Here is a 27,970-nt window from a genome sequence, read left to right as displayed (position 1 = left end):
GGGGGAAACTTCTTAAACTCCGGTCTGTAGCTTATTCAGCTTATAAATATCTAATTTGATAAGTCAATATAGTCATCAATGACAATTATAAATATGGATTTGATCTGAGGAAGTAAAAATGAATGTAAAAATGATGTCAGGCCCTAAGCTTTGATCAACTGACACAGGTCTGCAACAGATTTTAGGATCTGGCAGCCCATGTTAAACACAAGAGTGATTAAAACAGAATGTGTTATAAAGGCCTATTATGTGCTCATTGCTCAATCAAATAGTAGAGACACTCACAATTCAGGTCAGGGCTATTCCAGACCAAAAAATAAATCCAACACTAACAAGTCAGACAAATTCACCTACCCGGTATTACAATGTTCAATGCATAAAAAGCACAAGTAATTACAAACGACAGGATCACAAAAATGTGTGAGCCAATGAGACGTATTTATTACAACCAATAAAAAAAAGAGTTTGAATGAGTTAATACTGAGGAAAGGAGGGGTCTATCTTCTGCGCCCAGGCCGAGAGGCCTCCACAGATGTCCTTCACGGTGATGCTGTCCAGCTCTGATCCACACATCTTCTCCAGGACCTGCACCGCCTTCTGCGAGTCGTTGCCCAGCTTACATATCACGTAGACTGGAGGAAAACACGGTGGGTGGGAGGGAGGGAGGGAGGGAGATGAGTAATACGTACGTACTGTGTGCTTTAATTACGTTTCATTCCATACAATCATTCATCTTAAGTCTGGGAAAATGTGTTAAAAGACAAATTTTGTTTTGCAAAACAAATACAACATGGAAACGTGAGTAATTAATCAACTATGAACTGAATCTAGAGCGTTGTATTAAGAGCGGGGCACAAAAATAAAGCGACCAAAACGCACTAAATATACAGAAGACTCTCCAAAAATAAAGTCTTGAATATTAATTTCTTTTAAAGCGGGCCCAGCTGCTCAGGATGACCATACTTGTTTTGGAAAAGGATCACCTAGCAACCCCCATTACATCCTGCTATCGGCCGTCCAAAATAAGCCAATACCCTGGCGGCATGTGAGACTACACTGCAGGCCGTGTTGAATATGTACAACGGGGCTCCGCTGAGGTACAGTACCCACTCCATGTGTTTGGCCTACATGATGAGGTGTTCTGATGTCTTTACCTGGAAGCTGGTTGTCACGCGCCATCTGCTGTTTCAACTGGCCGACTCTCTCCTGGAGCAGCTGGACGTGTTCACGTCTCCCCTGCTCAAGACTCGAGAGCGGAATGTCTTTTTTTCTTTTTTAAGGGAAAGTACTGACTGGGTGATGGGTTCAGTGATACAATTAAAGTTCCCGTACAATGGTGTTAACGTAAGATAAGATATTCCTTTATTGATCCCCTTGGGGAAATGTGGGAGTCATAGCAGCATGGGAGAGACTCAGAAGGAGCTTCTATCCCCAGGCCATCAGGATGCTCAACGACAATAACACTATGTAACAAACCATCAAATACACTCACAGCACACACATCCACACGCACACTTTAAATAAACAACTCACTGTAGCACCCACTTTAACACACTTTATATTTATATTTATTGGTAAAGAGATTTGCACTACAACTCATACCTCATTGCACCTGACCCTAAGTTGTACCTCATCCCATTTCTGCATTGTACTGTATATTGTATTGTAACTCAGTTACAATTTTTTTCCTACTCTGTATTGTATATTGTATATATATGTATATTGAACACTTTTGTTTTAAACACTTTTGTTTACACTTGTTACGTACTTGACTTCTATTTTATACTTATCTTTTTAATTGTTTATCTAGCACACTCTTCTGCAGAACAGAAAAAAGCATTTCATATAAAAGTATTCTGTATGATGACAACTAATAAAGAAACTTGAGAAACTTGAGGGAGGGGGGAGGGGAGGTACAGGTATGGGCAAGGTAATAGAAGAAAGACGTAAAAATTGTATCTGAATATAATAAATGAGAAGAAATATATATAATAAACAGTGTAAACAATATAATTAATTCTGAATATAAGAATATGAGAAAGTAAACAAAGTAATCAAAGGTGCAGATGGGGGTCTGTATGCCCTATCAGTTATATTATACGTTACAATAAATATGGGCAATAAAGAAATAGAATCTGAATATATACTATGAGTAAAGTAAACAGTATACACAGGTGTAGTATACACAAGGCACTCTAACTGGCATGATATACGTCATACGTTGGTATGCAGGTTTGGTAGTAAGAGTCAGACACACTTAGTGATCAGACATTCCTAGTAGTTCTCGAGTTCTGCAGAGATAATTCAGTCATACGTTGCTTATTGTGGACTGTTAATGTCATGTGTATCATGTTCCGCAGCTTCCGGTGTATCATTTGATTTGATATAACCGCTTTAGGTTTCCCTGTCTGAGCACAGCCAACTCTCACTGAGGGGGCGTGGCCTTTTGTTCACGAGACTAAGGACTCAGTGTAGAGGCCTGCGCTGAGCGCCACTCAGCTAGATGTGACTGGTGGGCCAATCAAAGCAGCTAGATGTGAGTGATGGGCCAATCAGAGTAACCTGTGTGTATTATGTGATATTTCATAGGGAGCTAATTGGATATCTGAAATGGCTTGATTCTGTTGATATCCGGGGGGCTTTAGTCATCATCAAGAGAGATCAAAGGGCTTTAGTCATAATTTTCACCACAACAGCTAACATTTTGGGGAAATTCATGTCAACATACCTTCTGTTAAAAAAAATGCAACATGCTTGAAAAACACAATTTTCATTGTAGAGTGAGAAAGAGGAGGGGTCGTGTCAGAAGGATACTGAGGGACATGGGGAGGCGGCAGATGTCCACTTCCACCAGGGGGCGTACGTCCAGCAGCAGATGGGAGCTTGCACCGTCCAATATGGACTTATATTCCTGCAATCACATGGGGAATCGTTTTGATACGCCGATACCAATGACTTCATAACTAGGGCCGATATGCTCAATTTATTGTGTCAGGGGAAAATAAAACGTTAGATTTGTCTCTCTGATGGCATAAAGGGATACGTTACTGTAGTTACACACAGTGATTGGGGGGGGAAACCAAAAGGACTCATTTTACCACTCCACAAATTATACTCCTTAATAAGTATAATTTGCGCATGGAATGGGGTGGAGTAAGTGGGGGTGTATTTTTTCCCCCACTGCTTTTAGCTAAATCACAGGAAACCAAACTGTTTCTGACTGGAGCCCTTTTGCTCAATCCGTCTCACGGCGCAATCAATCGCGGTCCTCCATCGACCCTCCTTAATGACTCGGCTGGTTTGAAAAGCTCCAAAAATCTGCACAAATACAAACAGCCTGATTCACTACATCACTGCAGTTTCACTGCCAAACAGAACATGTTATTCTTTCCCATAGAAAGATCTACAGTCTCATTATAAGTCATTTCCCATTCAGGGCTGGGTCCGGCGTCGACCGCGATCGAGATGTAATCGAGAGTTTATGAATGTGCGGCGCTACAACTCGAGGGGGAAAAAATAACAAACATTCGAGGGCAATCATACAATAAATCCTCATTTTTAAACACGTAAGAGTCACGCTAGGGTCCGTGGTGTTACTCCACCTGTACCGTGATCCTCTGGTCTCTGGAAAGGAGGTTGAGCCTTCGGCACTGGAACACAGGAGGGGAAAGAAATAATTATGTTTGAGGCAATAACAGAATTTTCCTATGATTAGAGGCAAATTAGATGTTCTTTCCATTTGTCAGATTAATTGGCCAGATCGGCTTGATGTGCGGAACGGTCTCTTATCCTCTGCATGCGTGCGTGTTGCTGCGTACGTGTGCGTGATATACGATCGTATTGTTGTTTTAGAGATGGGTCACGCTGGCCTTTCATCCTCGGAATAACAAGTTAATAATCATATCTAGAGACTTGGCAACATGACACAAAGAATAAATATGATAATCGGAAGGTTTTCTTTTTATATGGATTCATCACGGTATCAGCTAAGGTCTGGAAAAGTGTGTGTAAGTAAAGTAATAAAGTAAAGTAATATACAGTAAAGTGCAAAAGTAATATACAATGTACAGTTTAATCACCTGTACCATTACTATTGCACTTTACTGTTACATTTGAACTCTGGTTGGATGGCAAACTTATTTTGGTTGTACTGTAGTTCAAGTTCAAGTTTTGTTGTATTTGTCACATACAAGCTACATGTACATTGCAGTGAAATGCTTGGTTCTGTATGAGCCTCCTGAGATTATGCTTCATACAGTAAAAAGGTAAAAAGAATAAAGACCAAACACTATACAAAATATACAATATACAAACTAAAGTACAAAATGCAAACAAAATGCAAAAATCCAAAAACGAGGTAGAGGTAGTGCAACTCTTGTACTTGTGCTGTATAATGACAATACATTTGAATCTAATCTAATAATGACATATCAAAGTGAACTTTCAAAACTGTCATTCTCAAATTCTATTTCAGAATCTATGTAATCATAATTGACAAATGATCCTATTTGTTCACATTCAGTCACATAAGGAATCTCCATGAGACGGCCGTCATACGAGACGCGTCATGACTTGGACCTTCCTTCCCGGTCCATTTGGACGGACCTTATCTGTGGCAGCAGCGCCGCAGAAGGCCTGGTAGTCGGCCAGCTGTGTGACGGTGGGGTTCTCTCCGCACACAGCGCAGCTGGCCTGCCTCGGCCTCAGCCTGATGGACCTGAATCTGGCGTCCTGGGCATCGAACATCAGCAGCTGCTGACCGCAAGAGGCTGGCGCGCACCGCCGTCAAGGAAAACCCCACTTCATCACTGAACAACGCGACTCAAGAGCCTTGGCACACGCCGCGGCAGCGTATTAAAACCCCACTTCATCACTGAACAACGCGACTCAGAGCCTTGGCACACGCCGCGGCAGCGTATTAAAACCCCACTTCATCACTGAACAACGCGACTCAGAGCCTTGGCACACGCCGCGGCAGCGTATCAAAACCCCACTTCATCACTGAACAACGCGACTCAGAGCCTTGGCACACGCCGCGGCAGCGTATTAAAACCCCACTTCATCACTGAACAACGCGACTCAGAGCCTTGGCACACGCCGCGGCAGCGTATTAAAACCCCACTTCATCACTGAACAACGCGACTCAGAGCCTTGGCACACGCCGCGGCAGCGTATTAAAACCCCACTTCATCACTGAACAACGCCACTCAGAGCCTTGGCACACGAGCGAGCGGGCGGCTAAGATGCGGGACGGGACACAAGTCTACCGTTTAATGCGTCTCGATATCATCTGATTTGCAGCGGCTGGGATTTCGTAACCCGCTGCCGTGGGTTTTATGTATGGACCACACAGAGTCTAAAACAATAATTTCTCAGTCTGTTTTTATCAGATGGGAATTGACTATGGAGGAAGAAAAACACCCTTTCCTTCCCGTGCCTTGCCACAATGGAATCTCCCTGGTTGATTGGCGGCACAGTTCACCCAGCCAGGCAGTCGTTCATTCATTCATATGACTGAATGACTAAGCAAGAACGTGTCACAACCCAAAGGGGTGTGACAACATGGCAGTGGTGAACGGAAATCTTAACCCTTTCACTACCACACTATAGAAGGTTAACCCTTTTACTGTGTGGTAGTGAAAGGGTTAACCTGCTGTAGTGTGGTAGTGAACGGGTTAACCGTATGTGGTGAAAGGGTTAACCGTATGTAGTGTGGTAGTGAAAGGGTTAACCTTCTGTAGTGTGGTAGTGAAAGGGTTAACCTTCCGTTTGTGTGGTAGTTAAAGGGTTAACCTTGTGCAGTGTGGTAGTGAAAGTGTTAACCCATTGTAGTGTGGTAGTGAAAGGGTTAACCTTCTGTAGTGTGGTAGTGAAAGGGTTAACCGTATGTGGTGAAAGGGTTAACCGTATGTAGTGTGGTAGTGAAAGGGTTAACCGTATGTAGTGTGGTAGTGAAAGGGTTAACCTTCGGTTTGTGTGGTAGTGAAAGGGTTAACCTTGTGCAGTGTGGTAGTGCAAGGGTTAACCTGCTGTAGTGTGGTAGTGAAAGGGTTAACCTTCTGTACTGTGGTAGTGAAAGGGTTAACCCATTGTAGTGTGGTAGTGAAAGGGTTAAAGGATACAGCCTTGTCCAGAGGCGATCTTGAGGACCTCCAAAGCTTGGAAGCAGCCCATTACCCCTGGAACTGAGAGAGAAGTGGAAAATATTACGGACAGCAAGCAATTAAAGAGAGACTGTACTTGTATTACGATGTTGATGTGTTGTGGGGGGGAAACTGAGGTAAAAAATACAAAAAATAAGAGAACTCACCCACTCCCAAAACCCCTCCATCAGAACAGTTTGTTACCGTTTCTGGAGGTGGAGGCGCTGGGTACAGACACCTGTAGCAGGGGCCTCCCTGGTAGTTGTATACAGTTAGCTACACACACACACACACACACACACACACACACACAGAGCGAAAGGGAGTTTACACCAGAGAAATGACATCACTGTTGCAGTAGAGTAGATCATTCCTCGCGTGGGGGAACCGGAGAGGTTAATGATGAAGCGCGTGGTCAAATCTTCATGGTTGATACAAATGTATTGTTAACATTGCTAATCAGATTTATAATAAAACACAAGATGCTTGTGCCCTAATGATAAGGATAAGTGCTCAATGAAGAAACCCAATGCCCCTGCCAGCCACACATATGCTACTCAGGGTAAGGGGTGTGGGTGCAGGAGGAAATGTGAGCTCCAGGTATTGACAATGCCGATGCTACATACCCTACCACATGGCCCCCAATTTAGATTCAGGAGTTCAGTAGAAGACTTGACTTTCTCTGGCCAGGAGAAGGATCGATCAGTGGGAACAGGTGAGGGGTGTAAGGGGGAGAGGAAGGGGAGGATACAAGGGGGAGGGGCAAATGTGAACAAGTGAGGGGTGTAAGGGGGAGAGGAAGGTACAGGTACAGATACAGGGTGACTTTCAACCGTACCTGTCCCTCCATGCGCAGGGCGCTCGCCGAGACCAGGGGTTTGCCACTGAGCACACAGGCGTCGTTCACCAGGTAGCGAGTGGGGGCGTTGTCCGAACAATCGGCCACAATGTCATATATGAGGTTGAGTGAGGTCAAGGAGTCAGCATAAACAAGAGTCCGTCAAATCAATAGATAATTTCTAATACATTAGGTTTCCTCGGTTGATCGCAATATATAATGTGTCAATCGTAAGCTCAAGGTAGACTTTGTGGGAAGTAGCTCAGCTAGACGACATGGCGCCAACACTGCTGGGTTTACAGAGAGACCACCCATGCCAATAATGTAGGGATACAGTGCATACTGTAAGGTGCTTTTGATAGGACTCGACCAGATGGCATATATTATGTGATGTAGCGGTCGACCGATATGGGTTTTTCAATGGCCAATACTGATATTTAGAGTGCAGGGCGGCCGATAGCAGATATTTTTTATTAATCTAAATCAAATACAACAATTTCATAATAACAAATGACACTAAATACGTTTCTTTTTAAATCTGTACTCTACTTAATAATTACAATTATTTTAAATCAACAAATCTATCAAACTAAATAAATTATATTTATATTAAAAAAAAAGTATTAAATAAAATGTATATAAACAAAAAATATATATAATTATTTAATAAATTAATTATCAGTTGACACCTGCAGGATTGACACAAGGGAGAGCACCAAAAAAATCGATTGGCCATATGGACGCGGTTATCGGCTAACACCGATTATTTCAAAATGCCAGATATCGGCCCGATTCTGGACTGAGTAATCGGTCCGTCACTAATGTGATGTATTAGTAAGCTAAGCATGAATAGACTCAAGACTAAAACACTACTAACTAACAGGTCAGTGATCAGCATCAGGATACTGCTGTATGAGCTGCAGGGCGTTGTCTGAGGAGAGCTGGAGGTGGTAGGGAACACACTCTACTGTCGAATTCAACCTGAGAACACAACACACAAAGTCAAGGCCCTGCTCTTGAAGAACCATAGGACGTGTTATATCTGTCCTAATCCCAAAAGCCCAAAGAAATCAAAGACTGCAGACTGCAGAATGATCAAACGTGTACAGTGTCCACTCAGACAGACAAGGAAAAGGATGATGATTCTCCTGTATATTGTGTTTTGTTACTTTGTTTATATTGTCTATATCTTTTATATATATATATATATATATATATATATATATATATATACTGTGGGAATGGGGGAACGTAATTAAAATTTTCTGTATGTCTTGCACAAATGGAAAACTGACAATAAAGTTGACTTTGATGATACTTTCTGCTTGACACAGCATCACGATGCTGCAGCAGTAGTAAATTGCTGCTTTGTCAGAGGAATGGCGCCCTCTTGTGACCGTGGGTACATGGTGTTTCGCTTAACCACAGTGGGCTTACTGGGCAGGAGAACCAAATACAGACGTCTCTAAAATAACATGTTTACAGAATATTTGCAGACTGGGGTGAAATACACAACCAAATATAACCTGTGGTGAGACTGCATAGCGCCAGCTTGTGTTGCACAGCAACCAGCGAGGCACAAAAACGCCTTACAAGAACTATGATCTTATGATGTTCATATGATGTAAATAGTATTTGTTCTACTTAAAATGATCCCCCCTGATTGGTGGCAATTGATAAAGATTAGGTTTCTCAAAAGTTATTTTGTACTTAGATCAGCTTTGTTGTTGTTTGTTTGAATAACCCACGTCGGCTGTCTGTATTCATTAGTTGTCTGGTGTTAATTGACCCAGTTTGAAAGCAGGGTTGTGACATGGGTCCTACCTGGGTTGGCTTTGTGTAATTATAATTTTTTTTAACAGTTAATGTCGACCCGTGTTGAGAGAACATGCTCCCTTGGCTTTCGTTACATTACGATAGTGTGACAAAACGATAAAAGAGAAAAAAAATTATCCAACGAGAGACTGACCTGGGACAATAACAGTCTATGGTTAATAATCAGGGTCATCAATGTAAAAGGATTATTCGTGTAAATGTGTTTTGGGGAAGCCACAGCCCAGGACTAAGAAAGGATACTGTCCTGCAGCCAGTGTAACCCTGTGTGTGAACTATACACACCTCTGGGCCTGGTCTACAAGATACACTACGTGACCAAGGTACCCATGTACATGTCAAAATACTTCCCAAAGGTCAGTGAATACCACGATCACAACACCAGAGGGAGCTCCACAAATCATGTTAAACCCAGATTCGGCTCAAACAAGGGACTAAACACGTTTCGCAATTATCAATGTGGAACGCCCTACCCAAAGCTGTAAAGGAATGTGAATCACTACCCACTTTCAAAAACACTCTCAAAGAACACCTACGGGAGACTGCAATTCGAAACTGGCCCCTACAAATGTCTTAACCCAGTTGTACAGTAAATTACCAAGTATGGCTTTGTCAGTATTCCAATGTACAGAGTACAGTGCCCCCCCCCCCCCCTCCAATGTACAGCCCCCACCCACCAACCCCACCCCACCCACCCAACCTCCTCCAATGTACAGTTTCTACGTCAAATGTATATACACTCTTTTTCTGGACACTTTTTGTATCACAAACAGTACTGTATTTGCTAATCTGATATGTCATAAATGTATAGATGTAGCAGTACTGTCTATCTGTATGTCATGTATGTCATATATGTTATGATGAATTGAAAATGGGGGACCCTGATGTAAACAAGACGAAAGTCTTTCTCTGGTCTGCATCCCCTTAACAATTGTATGTATTGAGCTGTACTGTACTGTACCCATTCTGCAATCTGTTAATAAACTTTTCAATCAATCAATCAAACAATCTGGTCAGTTACCTTCCTACGGCCAGTGTAACCCTGTGTGTGAACTAGGGCTGACCCCGACTAGTCGAATAGTCGACTAATCGATCGAAAGGAGCCGTAGTCGACTGCCAACCTCTTAGTTGAATGCAAAAAAAATATTAAGATTATAATAATCTTTTTTATTATCATTCTTTCTAAAAGCAAAGAGGCCTAGAAGCGTGGCTAACGCTAATGGCGTGCATACCAGAGAGGCTAACTGCCTAAGAAAACGGGCACAGAGGCACTGAAAGAGGATTTCACCCGTCTAATGAATACACTCTACAAATATCAAGATGTATCCATCAGTGGACCAATTGCATGCTTTCGCAGAGAATTGCATGCTTTCGCAGAGGACAAAAAGCCTTCAGTCTACGATATGCAGCAATATGTGAATTTCACTAAAAGCGTTGGCGTTTCTCGCCTGGACACACTATTATTCCCAAATCAAATGTATATAATAGGTATTATGTTTAATCATGAATGCATGAAAGGGGGGGGGTAGTCTTTTGATGCTTTGATCGTCACCAACGGCATACGTTGTGGAGTAACGTTACACACACACACGTTGCGATCGAGGTGAAATCATGGTTGGATCAAAGCAGGATTGATATAATTTAGTCCTTACCTTCACTAGGAGGTACCCCAAAAAGAATATTCCAATTGTCTGATCGCAACTCCCAGTATTGGTGTCCATCGTGTCGCCAACATAATCCACCACAACAGATGTATCGGGGGCATTTGACGCTTCTCAATGCGATCGGGATAACCGCTCCACTCGCCTGACAAAGAAAACTGCGCCCGGAGACATTTGAACGTTACACAGGCCAACATATAAAGTTTCAAAGGGTGCTCGATACTGCCACCTGGGAGGATGTGGCCGGTATTGCACTTTGGCGATCTCAAGGATGATTCCCCATGTTAAAGGACGACTCCACTTTTTTTGGAAATTAGCTTATTTAACATCTTCCCTGGAGTTAGACAAGAAGATACATACCTTTTTTGTCTCTGTGCGTGCATTTTAGCTTTGGGAATAGACGCTCCGTTAGCATAGCTTAGCTTCATCACTGGAAGTGGGGGAGGACAGTAGCCTTACAGTGCCTTACAGTGTATTGCAAGGTCTGACATTGACCAAACTTGATATGCATGACCTTGGTGGGCTCTAGGTCAACTCCTGAAAAGGGGGTCAATGTCAGACTTTGCAATCAAAGTTAGGGGGCTAATAACCCTTGCCATAATTTCAGTGCGCCCCCTAACTTTTGATTGCAAGGTCTGACATTGACCCCCTTTTCAGGAGTTGACCTAGAGCCCACCAAGGTCATGCATATCAAGTTTGGTCAATGTCAGACCTTGCAATACACTGTAAGGCACTGTAAGGCTACTGTCCTCCCCCACTTCCAGTGATGAAGCTAAGCTATGCTAACGGAGCGTCTATTCCCAAAGCTAAAATGCACGCACAGAGACAAAAAAGGTATGCATCTTCTTGTCTAACTCCAGGGAAGATGTTAAATAAGCTAATTTCCAAAAAAAGTGGAGTCGTCCTTTAACCCCGAGTCCGTGTGCCTGTAATGAATAGAAATATCGAATAAAATAAATAACGATGAAAACCCAACTATACTCGGGTCTGGCGCAGAACGGTTGGCGAGATAACCCGACCCGACTATCCTCGGATCTGGCGCTGATTGAGTTAAGCACCCCCCACAGCCCAAATGGAATGATAAAAAAATATATATATTTATAAAAAAAAGGGGGGGGGGGGGGGTCGACTAGCAGTCGACTATCGGCAAATTTTGGCCAATCGAAGTCGACTATACAAATCCTTAGTCGGGGACAGGCCTAGTGTGAACCCCAGGAAGACTAGCTGGTTGCCATGGCACCAGCTAATGGGGATCCGTAATAAAATCAAATATAAAAAATCAAATATGCACACCTCTGGTCAGTTACCTTCCTACAGCGTGGGCAGCAGACAGGGACTTAAACCTGGTCAGTTACCTTCCTACAGCGTGGGCAGCAGACAGGGACTTAAACCTGGTCAGTTACCTTCCTACAGCGTGGGCAGCAGACAGGGACTTAAACCTGGTCAGTTACCTTCCTACAGCGTGGGCAGCAGACAGGGACTTAAACCTGGTCAGTTACCTTCCTACAGTGCTGGCAGCAGACAGGGACTTGGCCCTGGTCAGTTACCTTCCTACAGCGTGGGCAGCAGACAGGGCCTTAAACCTGGTCAGTTACCTTCCTACAGTGCTGGCAGCAGACAGGGACTTGGCCCTGGTCAGTTACCTTCCTACAGCGTGGGCAGCAGACAAGGACTTAAACCTGGTCAGTTACCTTCCTACAGCGTGGGCAGCAGACAGGGCCTTAAACCTGGTCAGTTACCTTCCTACAGCGTGGGCAGCAGACAGGGCCTTAAACCTGGTCAGTTACCTTCCTACAGCGTGGGCAGCAGACAGGGCCTTAAACCTGGTCAGTTACCTTCCTACAGTGCTGGCAGCAGACAGGGCCTTGGCCCAGGTCAGTTACCTTCCTACAGCGTGGGCAGCAGACAGGGCCTTGGCCTGGCCCTGGTTCTCCTCTCCATGGAGCACCTGTCTGTGGAGGTTACTGAGCTCCACCTCGTCATAGTCCAGCAGCCCCAGGCGTCCTGGAGATACAGGTGGAGATAGGAAAGCTATGTCGAATAGGCTGATCAATAATACAGATGGCTCCCTACAGGTAAGAATATGTTATTTATCCATTCTGCCCATGTTTTATTTCTTATTTGAATACATCACTTTCCCCTCATGCAGAGACGGTGTGTTTTTAATAATGAATAACAAATTAAAAGAAATTAATAATAAACAAAACTGTGTAATTTTTTTTTTTTTTTATAATAATAATACAGATGGCTAACCCCAACTCTATAATGTCAACTACATCTTTAAGCGTAACTACTTATACTATAACTAGCAGTATACTATAACTATGACTTCTGTGTCTGTCAGTGTGCAGGACCACAAATCGCTGACCTGGCACTCTGAGCCCTCTGGTGAAATGCCCACATGTACTGTATGTGTGTCTCAGAGGGATCTGCCAAGAAACTAGATTACTAATGACAGAGCAAAAATGTATGTTCCTTTAATCCAAATGAAAAGAAAAACATGATTGATTGATTTGTACAAATTAGGGCTGCACAATAAATCATATATTAATCGTGATCACAATTTGGGCCTCCACAATTATTAAACGTGATCGTCTGCGATATTGACATTTGTTTCATTTTGACTGCCTGCTCTTCTATATAAAATCAAGTGCTCCTCGTTCCTCAGCTACATTGTCTGACCAATCCTTTGCGCTGTGAGCACTGCCCTCTTGTTCACGTGGGTAGTCTGTAGTACAGCAACTTGCAATGGGCCTGGTCTACAAGATACACTACACCCCTATACAGGTACCCATGTACATGTCGAAATACTTCCCAAAGGTCAGTGAATACCACGACCACAACACCAGAGGGAGTTCCACAAATCATGTTCAACCCAGATTCGGCTCAAACAAGGGACTAAACACGTTTCGCAATTATGCCACATCAATGTGGAACGCCCTACCCATAGCCGTAATTTTTTTTGAATACCTACCCACCTTCAAAACCGCTCTCAAAGAGCACCTACAGGAGGCTGCAATTCCCCTCCCCCAAGCCTCAAACAAAGTTAGAGAAGAAATTGAAAGTTCACAAGACAATGAGCTGGTACTTTGACAAAGAGCATTGCCTTTCATTTGAAAATCTTTTTTGGTGCAATGAACTGAGACAGACGGATAGACTGAGGACAGTTATGTTCTGTATAATATACCAGGGCAGATTTAGGATAGAGTTATGTATATTATACCAGGGCAGATTTAGGATAGTTATGTATATTAAACCAGGGCAGATTTAGGATAGAGTTATGTATATTATACCAGGGCAGACTTAGGATAGAGTTATGTATATTATACCTTACCAGGGCAGACTTAGGATAGTTATGTATATTATACCAGGGCAGACTTAGGATAGTTATGTATATTATACCAGGGCAGACTTAGGATAGTTATGTATATTATACCAGGGCAGATTTAGGATATGTTATGTATATTATACCAAGGCAGACTTAGGATAGAGTTATGTATATTATATCAGGGCAGACTTAGGATAGAGTTATGTATATTATACCAGGGCAGATTTAGGATATGTTATGTATAATATACCAGGGCAGACTTAGGATAGAGTTATGTATATTATACCAGGGCAGATTTAGGATATGTTATGTATAATATACCAGGGCAGACTTAGGATAGAGTTATGTATATTATATACCAGGGCAGACTTAGTATATTATATACCAGGGCAGACTTAAGATAGAGTTATGTATATTATACCAGGGTAGACTTAGGATAAAGTTATGTATATTATACCATGGCAGACTTAGGATAGAGTAGAGTTATGTATATTATATCAGGGCAGACTTAGGATAGAGTTATGTATATTATATACCAGGGCAGACTTAAGATAGAGTTATGTATATTATACCAGGGTAGACTTAGGATAAAGTTATGTATATTATACCATGGCAGACTTAGGATAGAGTAGAGTTATGTATATTATATCAGGGCAGACTTAGGATAGAGTTATGTATATTATACCAGGGTTACGGTAAGTCAAGAGTTTTATTTGTCACGGCATACAAGTATACAGTGAAATGCGGGGGGTCTTGCCCGCAACGATTGTGCATAATACAATAATAATAATATAATAAGAATCCAATAGAACGACATGGTGCAATAATACAAGTAGTAGACTTAGGATAGAGTTATACTATATTCATACCAGGGTGGGCTGTACATACGCACAGCACATATTTATATTACTGATAGAGTATACATATATGTTTCACTTATTCACTCACTCAAAGATCCAGTGCGGATTTCAACTGTTCAAATGTTAACTTTATCTTTATTTTAATATATTTTTAACTCTGGAGAATCCCGCTTAAAAATATTAAATGTTGGCAGGTTTGTAATTCCATTAACACTTTGATTGCCAGGCAGCAGGGGGCACTGTGGGCCTTCAGTGCCAGCGTTCTATTCAATGGAGAGAATGGCATGTTTGCAGTGCTAAAAACTATATTAAATATTATAGCTATGGATCTAATAACGTTTTCGATTGTCAGTGAGTTTCTTCCAGTCAACATGCAAAAAACAGATACTTTTTTCATCGGTACAGTTCCGTTTTATACCGTGGTGAATATGAGTATAGTTTCAGTGATTCTGAGTAATCCCATGAAAAGACGCGAAAACAGCGTTTTATTGGAATTCACTTATCACGTTGCCATTCCTCGCTTGGATCAACAATCAATCTGAAATCAACGCTAGATTATCGCTATTATCTTTCATCATGCACGGATGAAAGGGGGCTTGCAGTGGGGAGCCCATTCGTGCCGTGATGTGACCAACGGTACACGGCCCACACACATAAAACACACACGTTTCGATCGCGGGGAAAGAAATATCAGATCAACGCAAGATCGGTAATATAGAGTCCTTACCTTGTCTCTGTCTGATGTAATGCAAAAAGAATAATCCAATTATCTGATCGCCATTCCAGATATCCACAGCGATCCTGTCTCTGACGTTATCCGGCATTGCACATGAACGGGCGGGCGGGGTCAGTTGTCCAAGCCATCCCTACAAGCGCTTGTTTTGCCGGAGTGTTTAGGACCCGCCCCCACGCCGCAGCTCGGTAGAGAAAATAAACTACATTGTTTCAAATGGAGTGCAATAGCGGCCGCAAGGCGGTAGGCGGCGGTATTGACCGTCTGCGATCTCAGACACATTCAGTACAGCATGCACAGGCTGCCCCGATGAATTATGAATGGCAATAGCGAATAAAAGAAATACCGAAACAGAAACGTAGATCTATGTTTCCGGCACTCAAGCGCTGGGCCACAGAAACGTAGATCTCCGTTTTCGGCAACCAAAGCGTTAATTATGATTAATAATTGTGATCACAATATCAAGCAAAATAATTGCAATTATTATTTTTGTCATAATTGTGCAGCCCTAGTACAAATACTGATTACTGTGTGCTTGATTGGTGTGAGGGAGTGTAGTCTGAAAATAACAGTTCAGTTACTTCAGTTAGACCTTGTACAGTACAGTTCAGTTACCTTATTAAATAAGAGTTCAGGGTCTTGCATTACATCAATCTAATGAACCAAATGACCCACCAATTCCTGCTGCAGCCAGATACTGTGCCAGAGGGCAACCCAGTCCTCCACAGCCCACCACCAACACGGAGGTCTTTGATAGGTTCAGCTGACCTGCAGACAACAGAGCGTCACTATCTACAGTCCATTAAGGCATTTCACTGGATGATGAAAGGTGATATCTGATTGATTGAAAATGTTATTAACAGATTGCAGAATGGGTACAATACAGTACAGCTCAATACACACAATTGTTAAGGGGATGAAGACCAGAGAAAGACTTTCGTCTTGTTTACATCAGGGTCCCCCATTTTCAATTAATCTTAACATATGACATACATGACATACAGATACAGTACTGCTACATCTAGACATTTATGACATACCAGATTTACAAATACAGTACTGTTTGTGATACAAAAATAGTCTAAAAAAGAGAGTATATACATTTGATGAAGAAACTGTACATTGGAGGAGGTTGGGTAGGTGGGGGTAGGGGGGGGTAGGTTGGGTAGGTGGGGTGGGGTAGGGGGAACTGTACATTGGAGGTGGTTGGGTGGGTGGGGTGGGGGGTTGGGTAGGCGGGGTGGGTAACTGTACATTGGAGGGGGTTGGGTTAGGACATTTACTGTACATTGGAGGGGGTTGGGTTAGGACATTTACAGGGGCCAGTTTCGAATTGCAGTCTCCCATAGGTGCTCTTTGAGAGTGGTTTTGAAAGTGGGAAGTGATTCACATTCCTTTACAGCTGTGGGTAAGGCGTTCCACATTGATGTGGCATAATTGCTAAACGTGTTTAGTCCCTTGTTTGAGCAGAATCTGGGTTTAACATGATTTGTGGAGCTCCCTCTGGTGTTGTGGTCGTGGTATTCACTGACCTTTGGGAAGTATTTTGACATGTACATGGGTACCTTAGTCGTGTAGTGTATCTTGTAGACCAGGCCCATTGCAAGTTGCTGTACTCTGTCGTCTACTCTAAGCCATCCTAGGTTGTCAAAGTGGGCAGGGGTGAGGTGGGTTCTAGGAGTAAGGTCAAGCAGTAGTCTGACCAGTTTGTTTTGTGATGTTTGTAATTTTGATTTTAGCGCCTTTGAGGTGCTTTGGTACCATGCGGTGCAAGCAGGGTACAAATTAGTCACACGCCCACCGCCACAGGCTTGTAGATTTAATGTTTGGCCGTCATAAATTAAGGCCTGGGCGCCATCTGGCGGCCAACAAAGTCCACTGCATGCGTCGGCTAGAGCTGCCGCGATCGCTGTTGCATCACGCTCACCGCAGAGTTAGGCTGAATACCGCGTCACCGCTGTTTTTTATCATAATAATAAAGTTGGCTTGCGGCTCTGCAGATATACCCTACTCGGTTCCAAGCGACCCTATTGGTCCAGCCTGGCTCTGCGGCTCTGCAGATACCCCCTACTCGACGCGTCACACTTTGTAGCCTCTGAACGAAAACAGAACGCCGCGCCGCCATCTTTACTGCCTCGCTAAGGATGCATTTCATTCAGGATTTGTTTGCGACAGAACCAAGTGCAATAAACAAAAAAGAATGGATTCACTGTGTATTCTGCCTTATTTATTGATGAAACAAAACCGACATCAACCCAATTTACCACCGAGCGGAGAGTTTAGTGTCACAACAAGATCGCTGATGTGTTAAGTTTGTTGTTGTTATTAGCCTAATACTACAGTCAGCCGATATAGAGAGGTAACGTTAAACCCGGGTTTGCTTGGTAGAATACACAATGAGAGGTAACGTTAGCGTTGGCAGAATAGACGCAACGAGAGTCTGGTTAATGTTGTTATTGATTGATTGATTGAAACTGTGTTAAACTCTGGCTTGCTGCAAGCCCTCGGACATTATGCCCACGGAGCTTTCAGTGTACACAAGCGAGCGGCGGCGGCCCCGCCTGCATCCCCATTCCCCACACGGAGACAAACGGAGTAGTAGTACCTGGCTGCAGTGGAAAAGGAACGAAGTACCAGGTGCCTAAAGCGGGTCGAGTCGAGTAGGTACTATGCAGTGGAAAAGCGCCATTAGACTAGAGGCAGGCTATAAGAGTAGACTACTAAAAAAAAAAAAATGCATTCAAACCTTTTTTTTTTTTTTGTGCGCACTGTGCGGTAATTAGAGTATTATATAGTAATAATAACACATGGCGATATACTAAAAAGCTATTTATAATTTTTGGCTGGTAAAACATCTGGATGGCTGGTAGTTTTTAAAATCTACCAGCCAAATGGCTGGTAAGTCAAAAAGTTAAGTTTGTTCCCTGGGTGCAAGCATAGTCGTAGTACCCTTGAATGAGTGCTTCTGCCAGAGTCTTCAGGGTATTTTTGTTTACCATAGAGGAGATCCGGTACAAGAATCTTGTTCGTTGGTTGACTTTTTTGATTACATTGGATGCCATTTTGTCACAGGAAAGATTTGCCTCTAGGATGGAACCTAGGTATGTAATTTCCTTGTGACAATATTGTCACCCACTGTAACTGAGAAGCCGTCGGTCTTGCTGAGTTTGTTATTTGAACCGAAGAGAATGGACTCTGTTTTACCCAGGTGTAATGATAGTTTGTTATCAGCGAGCCAGGTGCAGATTCTGCCTAGTTCAGAGCTGAGGGTTTTTTCAACCTGTAACTTGTTCTTGTCAGAGACCAGCAGGGCTGAGTCGTCCGCGAACAGGAACAAGTTGCAGTCACAAGCTGACGACATGTCATTTGCATAAATTAGGAACACCACAGCTCATTGGGAGGGGGGGGGATAGGGTACTGTTTACCTCCACCATCTGTTCTCTCCCCTCCAGGTAGGATTGCATCCAGCTCACTGATAGACTATCAAAACCAATTGCTTTTAGTTTGTCAATCAGAATGGAGTGATTGACAGTGTTGAAGGCCTTTTGTAGGTCCAGCATGACCATGCTGCAGTATTTTCCCACGTCCACCTCGTTTGATGTGGTCGTTCAAATAGAGAAGGCATGTGTCAGTGGAGTGGGATGTTCTGAAGCCAGATTGGAATTCGTAGATTGGATTTTTCTTCCGCAAGGTACTTTTCGACCTGTTCGTATATATAATTTTTTTCCATGACTTTCGAGATGGAGGTAAGAATAGAAACAGGGCGGTAGTTGCCTGGGTCTAATTTGCTGCCCTTTTTGTGCAGGGGGGTTACTCTCGCAATTTTGAAGTCTTTGGGTACGTGTCCCTGTTTTATGGAGAGGTTTATTATGCGTGTGATGACTGGGGTGATGAGAGATGAGGACTTCTTGTCTTGTGATAAACATGGCATTTGGTATGAGGGGGACTTAGGGATCAGATCACTGCTACTCAGACCACTACTGTTGTCGTACCTTGTACACCCAAGTCTGGGAGAAGAAGCTGCCTGCTGTAGCGCATGATGTCCTCATTGGAGAGGGCCAGCTTGGATTTCAGGGGGGTTAGAGTTGTCACTTTGTCATGTAGCTCCACTACTGACAAACTGCTCTAATAACACACAGGGGAGGACAGAGGGAACATTGCAAGCGTATTGATCAAATAACTTTATGAACCTTGAAAACAAGGTTTGCGATTCAATAGGCTGCCCAAAATTACTGTACTAGCCTCTACCTTACATCATCATGATGAGCACAAAACTAACCTACTGTAACAGTATGCCGAATACAGTTGTGGAGAAATAAGGCACACAAGACCTTAGAGTTCACTGCCAGCGGTCCTCTGTTGGAGTATGTTTGCATCAGAAATCAAATGTAACACGGTGGTTGTCTTTAGTGTATGCCAACCATTCAAAGAAAGCTTAACAATTGTATGTATTGAGCCGTACTGTATTGTACCCATTCTGCAATCTGTTAAATAAAGTTTTCATTCATTCATTCTGTAGGCTACATACCCTTTCTAACTGTGCCACTTTATTCTTCAGAGCAACAATCTCTTTCTCTTTCTCCACGAGCCGTGCCTTCAAACAAGACACATCGTCTGCCATTGCCGCGATGCAAACAAACACAATGAAAACCAATTCGCGCACAAAGGAGATCAAAAGTTGTTATAATGTTCCGGGTGTCTGCAACTTGTTGTTGACAAATACAACACTAACGTCACTCCGCTCACTTCCTGGTTGACCACGCGGACGAGACCACGTGCCTCGACGTGAGGTGACGTCCCAGCGCTGCATGATGAATAGAATAGTAATCCCTATTTCTAAACTCTTTGGTACGAACATGCAGGGCGTTTGCTGAACAGCAAAGAATGTGGCCATGTTTTAATTTGTTGCAGATTGGTAGATTGTGTGTTTTTAATTATTTATATGTATCAGCCAAATACATATGAATATGCTATTTTCTGTACAAACTACAGTATCCTATTTGAGAAGAGAACCAGACGTACAACTGAAAAAATATTCTATGTGAAATAGCGTAGAAATTGTAGGCTAGTAATATAGTGCAATAATATAATGCAATGTATGGAGAATTATGTAACATGACACTACTTCTATGCTTGTGTGTGGCCATCATTGTATTATCTCCAGACACGTGATATCTAGGAGCCAGTGAGCTGATATAAATAATATATCTATCTCTCTAATATCTAATGTCTCATGTTTTAACTAAGAATGAATCATGTGGAAAAACATGAGGGAGGACCCCGTGCGCTCCAGACTGCTGGCACGAGGGAGGACCCCGACCCTACAGCGCGTCACTGACCAGCAGTCTGGAGCGCACGGGGTCCTCCCTCATGTTTTTCACATGATTCTCAAAGCCGTCGGTGAGGAGAGAGAGAGGGGAATGCTGAGAGCAACAACCAGAGCGATGATGGCTGAGCGTCGCCACAGTCGGTCCAGGATGCATTTATTTTATGCCGCGGGCATATGTCTGACGTTTATCAACTTGACCAATGGAATTCCATGGACACAAGAAAAGGTACCGTATAGGATATATAATAACAGCAATAATATTAATAATAATGATAATCATCTTTGTGGATTTGCCTAAAAGTTCTGTCATATTTTCATCTTCATAATAAGCAGACATTTTCCCATTATGCTGCCCTGAACTGTCATGAGATAAAAAAAAAAAAAAAAAAACTATTTCCCACCCCAATGTAATTGTGGATTTGCAAGACTGCTTTTTGCAATTCGGGTTAGTTGGGGCTATCACCACCCCCCCCCCTTGCCCCTTCCCCCGAAAAGATTATTATAATTATATTCTTTGTATTCATAACTCTGGAATCATTTCACTATTAATGAAAAGTGACGATTGATTAATTAGACTGGATTATGCAGTTCTGGATAATTTAGCCTATTATCTTCTTTTATCACATTAAATGGAACACAATATATTATTATAATATGAAGTCAGTCACAGGTTTGCTTTAGCTTGATCACATGAACAGTGAATTGTCACAAAGCCTATCTGAGCCTCTTCGGTAGCCTGTTGTGTTGTGTAGCTCCTCTGAGCTCATTGGTGTTCCTGGCCATGCACATCCCGGGTGCTTCAACCCTCTCCTCCTTGTCTAGTTGCTATGGCAGCAAAGTCATCGCCATCGATCCTCCAATTGCAGATGTTGATATTTATAGATCTGATGTGGATCCCTCATTTAACCCTTCTCTCTCTCTCTCTCTCTCTCTCTCTCTCTCTCTCTCTCTCTCTCTCTCTCTCTCTCTCTCTCTCTCTCTCTCTCTCTCTGGGCTCAGCGAGCCCCATCTCTGGAGACTAACAGCATGTATTACGTACAACTTACATAATTGCGTACCTATCAGACCTCTCCTTTAATTACAGGGTTGGCTGGCATTAAGTGGGAGGCATACTGTCGCAACAGGTTGTTTTTGTGTGAGGTAGAACATTCAGGTAATCCCGGGTAGAATTGAGAAGAGTGAATACATGTCTTTGTATATCCCTATTGCTTAAGCAGTAGTATTGAAGCATAACTGGAATGGGATACAAAATTATACAAAATGATGCACTGTCTGAGTGTTTCCTTCTGAAGCCCCAGTGAGGCCAGACATGGTCTTCATACCACATATCTACCACCAGACATGGCCTTCATACCACATATCTACATCCAGACATGGTCTTCATACCACATATCTACCACCAGACATGGTCTTCATACCACATATCTACCACCAGACATGGTCTTCATACCACATATCTACCACCAGACATGGCCTTCATACCACATATCTACATCCAGACATGGTCTTCATACCACATATCTACCACCAGACATGGTCTTCATACCACATATCTACCACCAGACATGGTCTTCATACCACATATCTACCACCAGACATGGTCTTCATACCACATATCTACCACCAGACATGGTCTTCATACCACATATCTACCACCAGACATGGTCTTCATACCACATATCTACCACCAGACATGGTCTTCATACCACATATCTACCACCAGACATGGTCTTCATACCACATCACAGTACATTTCGCAGACTAAATTCTACTCAAACTGAGTACATTTGACTCAAACTGAGTAAAATTTTACTCAGTTTGAGTAAGATTTACTCTGCGAAATTTACTGTGTACCACCAGACATGGTCTTCATACCACATATCTACCACCAGACATGGTCTTCATACCACATATCTACCACCAGACATGGTCTTCATACCACATATCTACCACCAGACATGGTCTTCATACCACATATCTACCACCAGACATGGTCTTCATACCACATATCTACCACCAGACATGGTCTTCATACCCCAGATATATCCAGTATTATTCCATCACATTGCCAATTAGAGAGCTGAGAACAGTCCAATAGTACTCGTCTTTAGAGAGAGCAGCAGAGCACTCAGATGCGCGTGCACACACACACACACACACACACACACACACACACACACACACACACACACACACACACACACACACACCCACGGGGCGTTGCTGTCTGATATTTACCATTACCCCCCACCCACACACACACGCGCACCCACCCACGCTCGCTCGCACACACACACACACACACACACACACACACACACACACACACACACACACACACACACACACACACACACACACACACACACACACACACACACACACACACACACACACACTCTCTCTCTGTCCTGGTTCCTCTGTTCAGACAGCCAGTTACCAGGACAACTGGGGCTCTCTGTGCTCGAACACAGGTGAACTTTGAGACCAAACGTAACAGATCTATCAAATAGGATCAATACCTCTCTGTGCCTGTGTGTGTGTTCTTTATATTTTCTGTTTTTCTTTTTCCAACATCCACCAAACTACCATGTTGAGAATTAGATTGACATTGAGAGCAAAATTCAATATCCGTGTGTGTGTTTGTGTGAGAGAGGGAGCATGTTCACAAGCACTAGACCACTGACTCGCCATTCTATCATATAGTCTATTCACACTGGCTCATCTGATTGCCTCTTGTCTGACGTGAACGTCTCTCTCTGAAGATGTGTTTGAGTGCACTTCAAACATAGACAATCTGCTGCTTGTCAATACCAGTGTTCTCAGACCATAATCAGCTCGTCTGTGATATACACTGTCATGCTTAGTGAAAGATCTTGCATCACTTTAGGGTTTTCCCGTAAAGGGAAATTGGGTAAGCGTGCTTGAGTAAGAAATGGTTGATTCAGCATTATTGCAGTAACACGGCATCACAAAACATTGTTTTGCTTTGTCCTGTCTACTATCATGCACATTGCTAAATAAGGAATCTACTTTGCCTATATTACTACCTATGCTAATAATAATAATATGTCTATACCACTATGCACTCAAGACTTTAGCACTGTGGAGGAATTTTCTTTTTAATTATGTTTTTGGTAGATTTTCATTGTTTTTCCTCCGGGCGGTCCGGCAGAGAGAGAGAGAGAGAGAGAGGAAGTATGGGAGATAGAGGGGGAAGACATTTGGCAAAGGTCGCCGGGTCCGGGAGTCGAACCCGGGACGGCCGTGTTGCACCACAGCGCTGTACGTGGTGCGCCACCCTGGCTCCCCACTGTGGAGGAATTTAACCGGAATAAGGATGTATACTCAAGTCAAATATAGACTTAGTTTATTTAGCTCAAACAGAGTATCAAGTACAAATAGGTCAAGAGTTATGGCGGATGACTCCAGGAGTTTACAGGCCTACGTATCCTCCATAGAGCCCCTGAATCCAGTAAAACCTAGGGCTTTACAGTGAGAGAAAAGGGTTGTGGAGAGGGTTGGGCCAGGTATTGGGTTGGAGGGGGAGCCCTATAATAATAATAATAATAATAATAATAATAATAATAATAATAATAATAATAATAATAATAATAATAATAATAATAATAATAATAATAATAATAATAATTATAATTATTATTATTATTATTATTATTATTATTATTATTATTATTATTATTATTATTATTATTATTATTATTATTATTATTATTATTAATAATAATAATAATAATAATAACACATCGGTTTTATATAGCGCTTTTCCAAAAGCTCAAAGGCGCTTATTTTACGCTATGCTGAACTAGGGCTGGGCAATATACAATACTTATCATCTGTGTTATCATAACGTGGGATTTTTAATGTCTAAATGAATTGTGTTGATGAAAATATTAAAGGAACATGCCAACATTATGGGAAATGTGCTTACCATCTTCTGCAGAGTCAGACAAGAAGATAGATACCAATTTCCTCTCTGTGCGTTAATAAGAAAGTTAGCCTACCTTATCACAATTGAATGGAAGTGGATACGGACAACTAGCCTAGCTTAAAACTCAGAGAGCTGTGTTTTTGGCCAACAGCTACAGTAGGCTATCTGGTCTGTATCCACTTCCATTAATTTGTGCCAAGCTAGGCTAGCTAGCAGTCGGATAGCTTTCTACTGAACGTGCAGAGAGGAAATTGGTATTCTCTATCTTCTTGTTCGACTCTGGAGAAGACGTATAAGCACATTTCCCATGACGTTGGCGTGTTTCTTTAATCCAGATTTCTAAACTGAAAATGACATTTAATTTAATTTTGACACTGTATCACACTTCCCTTTACAGTTCAATACAAATGAACATCAACATAATTATTTAACATGTGATTTCCCATACCTAAGCAGATATTGTGATATAAACAGTATATTGTATACCCTGTCTCATCTTGTTTTATCTCGCTCCTCTCTTGTCTGGTCCTGTTCCCCATGCAGCTCCAACACAAGGCTGTCAGCCTGACCCCGGGGGAGATCAGCACCGCTCTGTCACACACAGACCTGGAGCAGATGTGGGAGAGGGACTTGAGGCCCCTGCTGGTCACCAGGTATCCCGGTTCCCCAGGCAGCCAGGCTGTACAGGAGGTTAGTGTTTCAGACCAACACAGTGTCTGACTGCGACGCGTTGGAGAAGTGGTACGAGCGTCACAGTATTGCAATAATACATTGAAGCGTCTCCCATCTCTTTCGGAGAAATGGAATCTGGAAAATAAAAAAGGCGGTGCCAGCCTTGTTTAAAAGGCAGTACATCATGTGTGCCGTGTTGTAATTTTGGTTTTGCATGCCTGGGCCCCGGGCCATTGGCAAAAATCCAACGGAATCCAAGAGTAGCTGGTCTGAGACCGGCACATAATTATCATGTGACTTGATCAGTGGTATGAAATATCTTCTCCTTTTCTTGAAGGATATCTGTACTGGATTTTGGCAGGCTTAACTTACAGTGTAGCATTTTTATGTGGTGTGTCTGTGTGTCTGTGTGTAAATGGACTGCATTTATGCATTTATATAATATGCTGGCACGACATTTTTATATGTGTACAGATAATGTGAAAATAAGCCTGTTCAGAGCCTATTGGTAGCTACTCCTCTGGTTTGTAGAAACATTGGAATCGATGCCTTTATTTATTGTAATCTACGTTGTTGTCCTTGTTTTTGTATTGTTTTTATGTGTAATATGGACCTTGAATCTGGAATAAAGTCTTCATCATCATCATCATCATCATATATAGCGCTTTTATCCAAAGTGCTTTACAACTTATGCCTCACATTCACCCATTCACTCACACATTCACACACAGACGGCGAAGGCAACCATGCAAGGTGCCAACCTGCTCATCGGGAGCAGTTAGGTTAGCAGTTGCTCAAGGACACTTTGACACACTGCCAGGAGAAGCCGCAGATTCGAACCGGGAACCTTCCGATTATCAGACAACCGCTCTACCTCCTGAACCACTGTGTGTGTGTGTGTGTGTGTGTGTGTGTGTGTGTGTGTGTGTGTGTGTGTGTGTGTGTGTGTGTGTGTGTGTGTGTGTGTGTGTGTGTGTGTGTGTGTGTGTGTGTGTGTGTGTGTGTGTGTGTGTGTGTGTGTGTGTGTGTGTGTGTGTGTGTGTGTGTGTGTGTGACGTCTTTTCTAATATCAATACACCTGATATAATTGTCCTCAATGAAGATCAAAGAGAATTGCTTATCTTGAGATACTCCAGGGTGCTCATTCAATCCGTAAAATGGAACAAGCCTTTGCAGACAAACTGACCAAGTCTCAGCTCTTGGCTGCACAGATCAAAGGCTTGGACTGTAGGCTAGTAGTTTTGATATTTAATTGCCAGTGTCTGACATGTTCACAAACTTGCTGTTAGTGGCTTGAAAATTGCAGGCTTATTGAAGGGCCAAACAACTAACAAGATTCTGCTCAGTGTAATAGGTGACATTAGCAAGGCCGTTTTGGCGGAGACGATGCTCTATGTATCCTAAGGACCGGTGTCGTAGTGCTATTTTTGGAAGTGGGGGAGCGCACCTACTCTCTCACTATGACTATATAGAGTGTAGACAGAGCCTACATTTGGTTTATCATTTGAAAAAACGATTTCCTTGCAAAGAAGTAGCACTCCACTACGCCCCCCCCCCTTAATTACTGTACACCCCTGCTTAAAAACCATGTTGAAATATTTCAATCTTGTATAATTTTGCTGGGTTAAAATAATATAGGGGTGCCAGGGTGGCGCACCACGTACAGCGCTGCGGTGCACCGCGGCCGTCCTGGGTTCGACTCCCGGACCCGGCGACCTTTGCCGAATGTCTTCCCCCTCTATCTGCCATACTTCCTCTCTCTCTCTCTGCCGGACTGCCCGGAGAAAAAACAATAAAAATCTACCAAAAACATAATAGAAAAAATAAATAAAAAATTATAATAATATAAAAATAAATAAAGAAGAGTCCAGGACAACACTCTTAATCTTTTATTGCAACACAGACGCAATATAACAAGAAGTCTAGGCACAGGTTCCAACAGATACACCATGTAGCCTACATTCCAACAGAGGGAGCTCTACCTCTCCAAGTCAAGCAGACTTAGGAACAGCTTCTTTCCCACAGCTGTCATCTCCCTGAACTCTGTGCCACATTGGCAGCCCCCCATACCATTTAAACTCTGAACTTTGATTCCATTGCCTATACCATAGGCTGTTACGCTACCCTACTGTAAGACTCTGAACTCTGTTGCCTATATTCAATTTATACCTACCTACTGCTTTCACTGTCTACAACTGCCCTATACTGTAATCAGAGTAATCATAATAATCTTAACTACCCACCCCACTATATAACTCTGCATAATAGCATGTACAATAATGCTGTATATATATATATTTATATATCCACCTGTCTGTATATACCTGCACATAATCCTTTTACATATCTGTTGACTTGATACTATATCTATATCTGTACATATCCCTTACCTACTCTTACTAGTTATGCTGCTGGTTAGTATGACTATGACTATACTGTCGTTATACCTGTATCACTGTACATGTTGGTATTACAACTCTGTACATACATCTGATTAGCACTACACCCAGCAGTACTCATTTATATATTTTATACCCAGTTTAATCACTTGTACATTATATATTACTATTGCACTTTACTGTTACATTAGCACTACACTGGATGCCAAACCTTTTTTTTCG

General features: G+C 42.6%; 2 protein-coding genes across 2 annotated transcripts in view; one reads left to right on the top strand and one right to left on the bottom strand.

The window, feature by feature from the left end:
- Positions 1-430: 430 nt before the first annotated feature.
- mocs3 (molybdenum cofactor synthesis 3) lies at positions 431-20,120 on the bottom strand. The gene is made up of 13 exons (XM_084310964.1): positions 19,925-20,120; positions 19,389-19,521; positions 16,072-16,164; positions 12,359-12,479; positions 7,888-7,962; positions 6,982-7,099; positions 6,311-6,419; positions 6,123-6,185; positions 4,606-4,769; positions 3,603-3,650; positions 2,815-2,911; positions 1,155-1,262; positions 431-632 (listed from the first exon to the last, which is right to left on the bottom strand). The coding sequence occupies exons 1-13, from the start codon at positions 20,015-20,017 to the stop codon at positions 475-477; spliced, it is 1,380 nt and encodes a 459-aa protein (XP_084167090.1). The 5' UTR covers positions 20,018-20,120; the 3' UTR covers positions 431-474.
- A 644-nt stretch (positions 20,121-20,764) lies between these two features.
- The window catches only part of qpct (glutaminyl-peptide cyclotransferase), a 51,326-nt gene continuing 44,120 nt past the window's right edge, over positions 20,765-27,970 (top strand). Inside the window, exons 1-2 of the mRNA XM_084310963.1 lie at positions 20,765-20,951; positions 25,221-25,367. Of these exons, the coding sequence (XP_084167089.1) occupies positions 20,778-20,951; positions 25,221-25,367 (321 nt within the window). The 5' untranslated portion in view covers positions 20,765-20,777. The remainder of the gene's footprint in view (positions 20,952-25,220; positions 25,368-27,970) is intronic.

The sequence above is a fragment of the Notolepis coatsorum genome (genome assembly GCF_963971535.1).
Source record: "Notolepis coatsorum genome assembly, chromosome: 3".
NCBI classification, from domain to species: Eukaryota; Metazoa; Chordata; class Actinopteri; order Aulopiformes; family Paralepididae; genus Notolepis; species Notolepis coatsorum.
The sequence above is the reverse complement of the archived record's forward strand: the minus strand, read 5'-3'. Positions and strand labels throughout refer to the sequence as shown.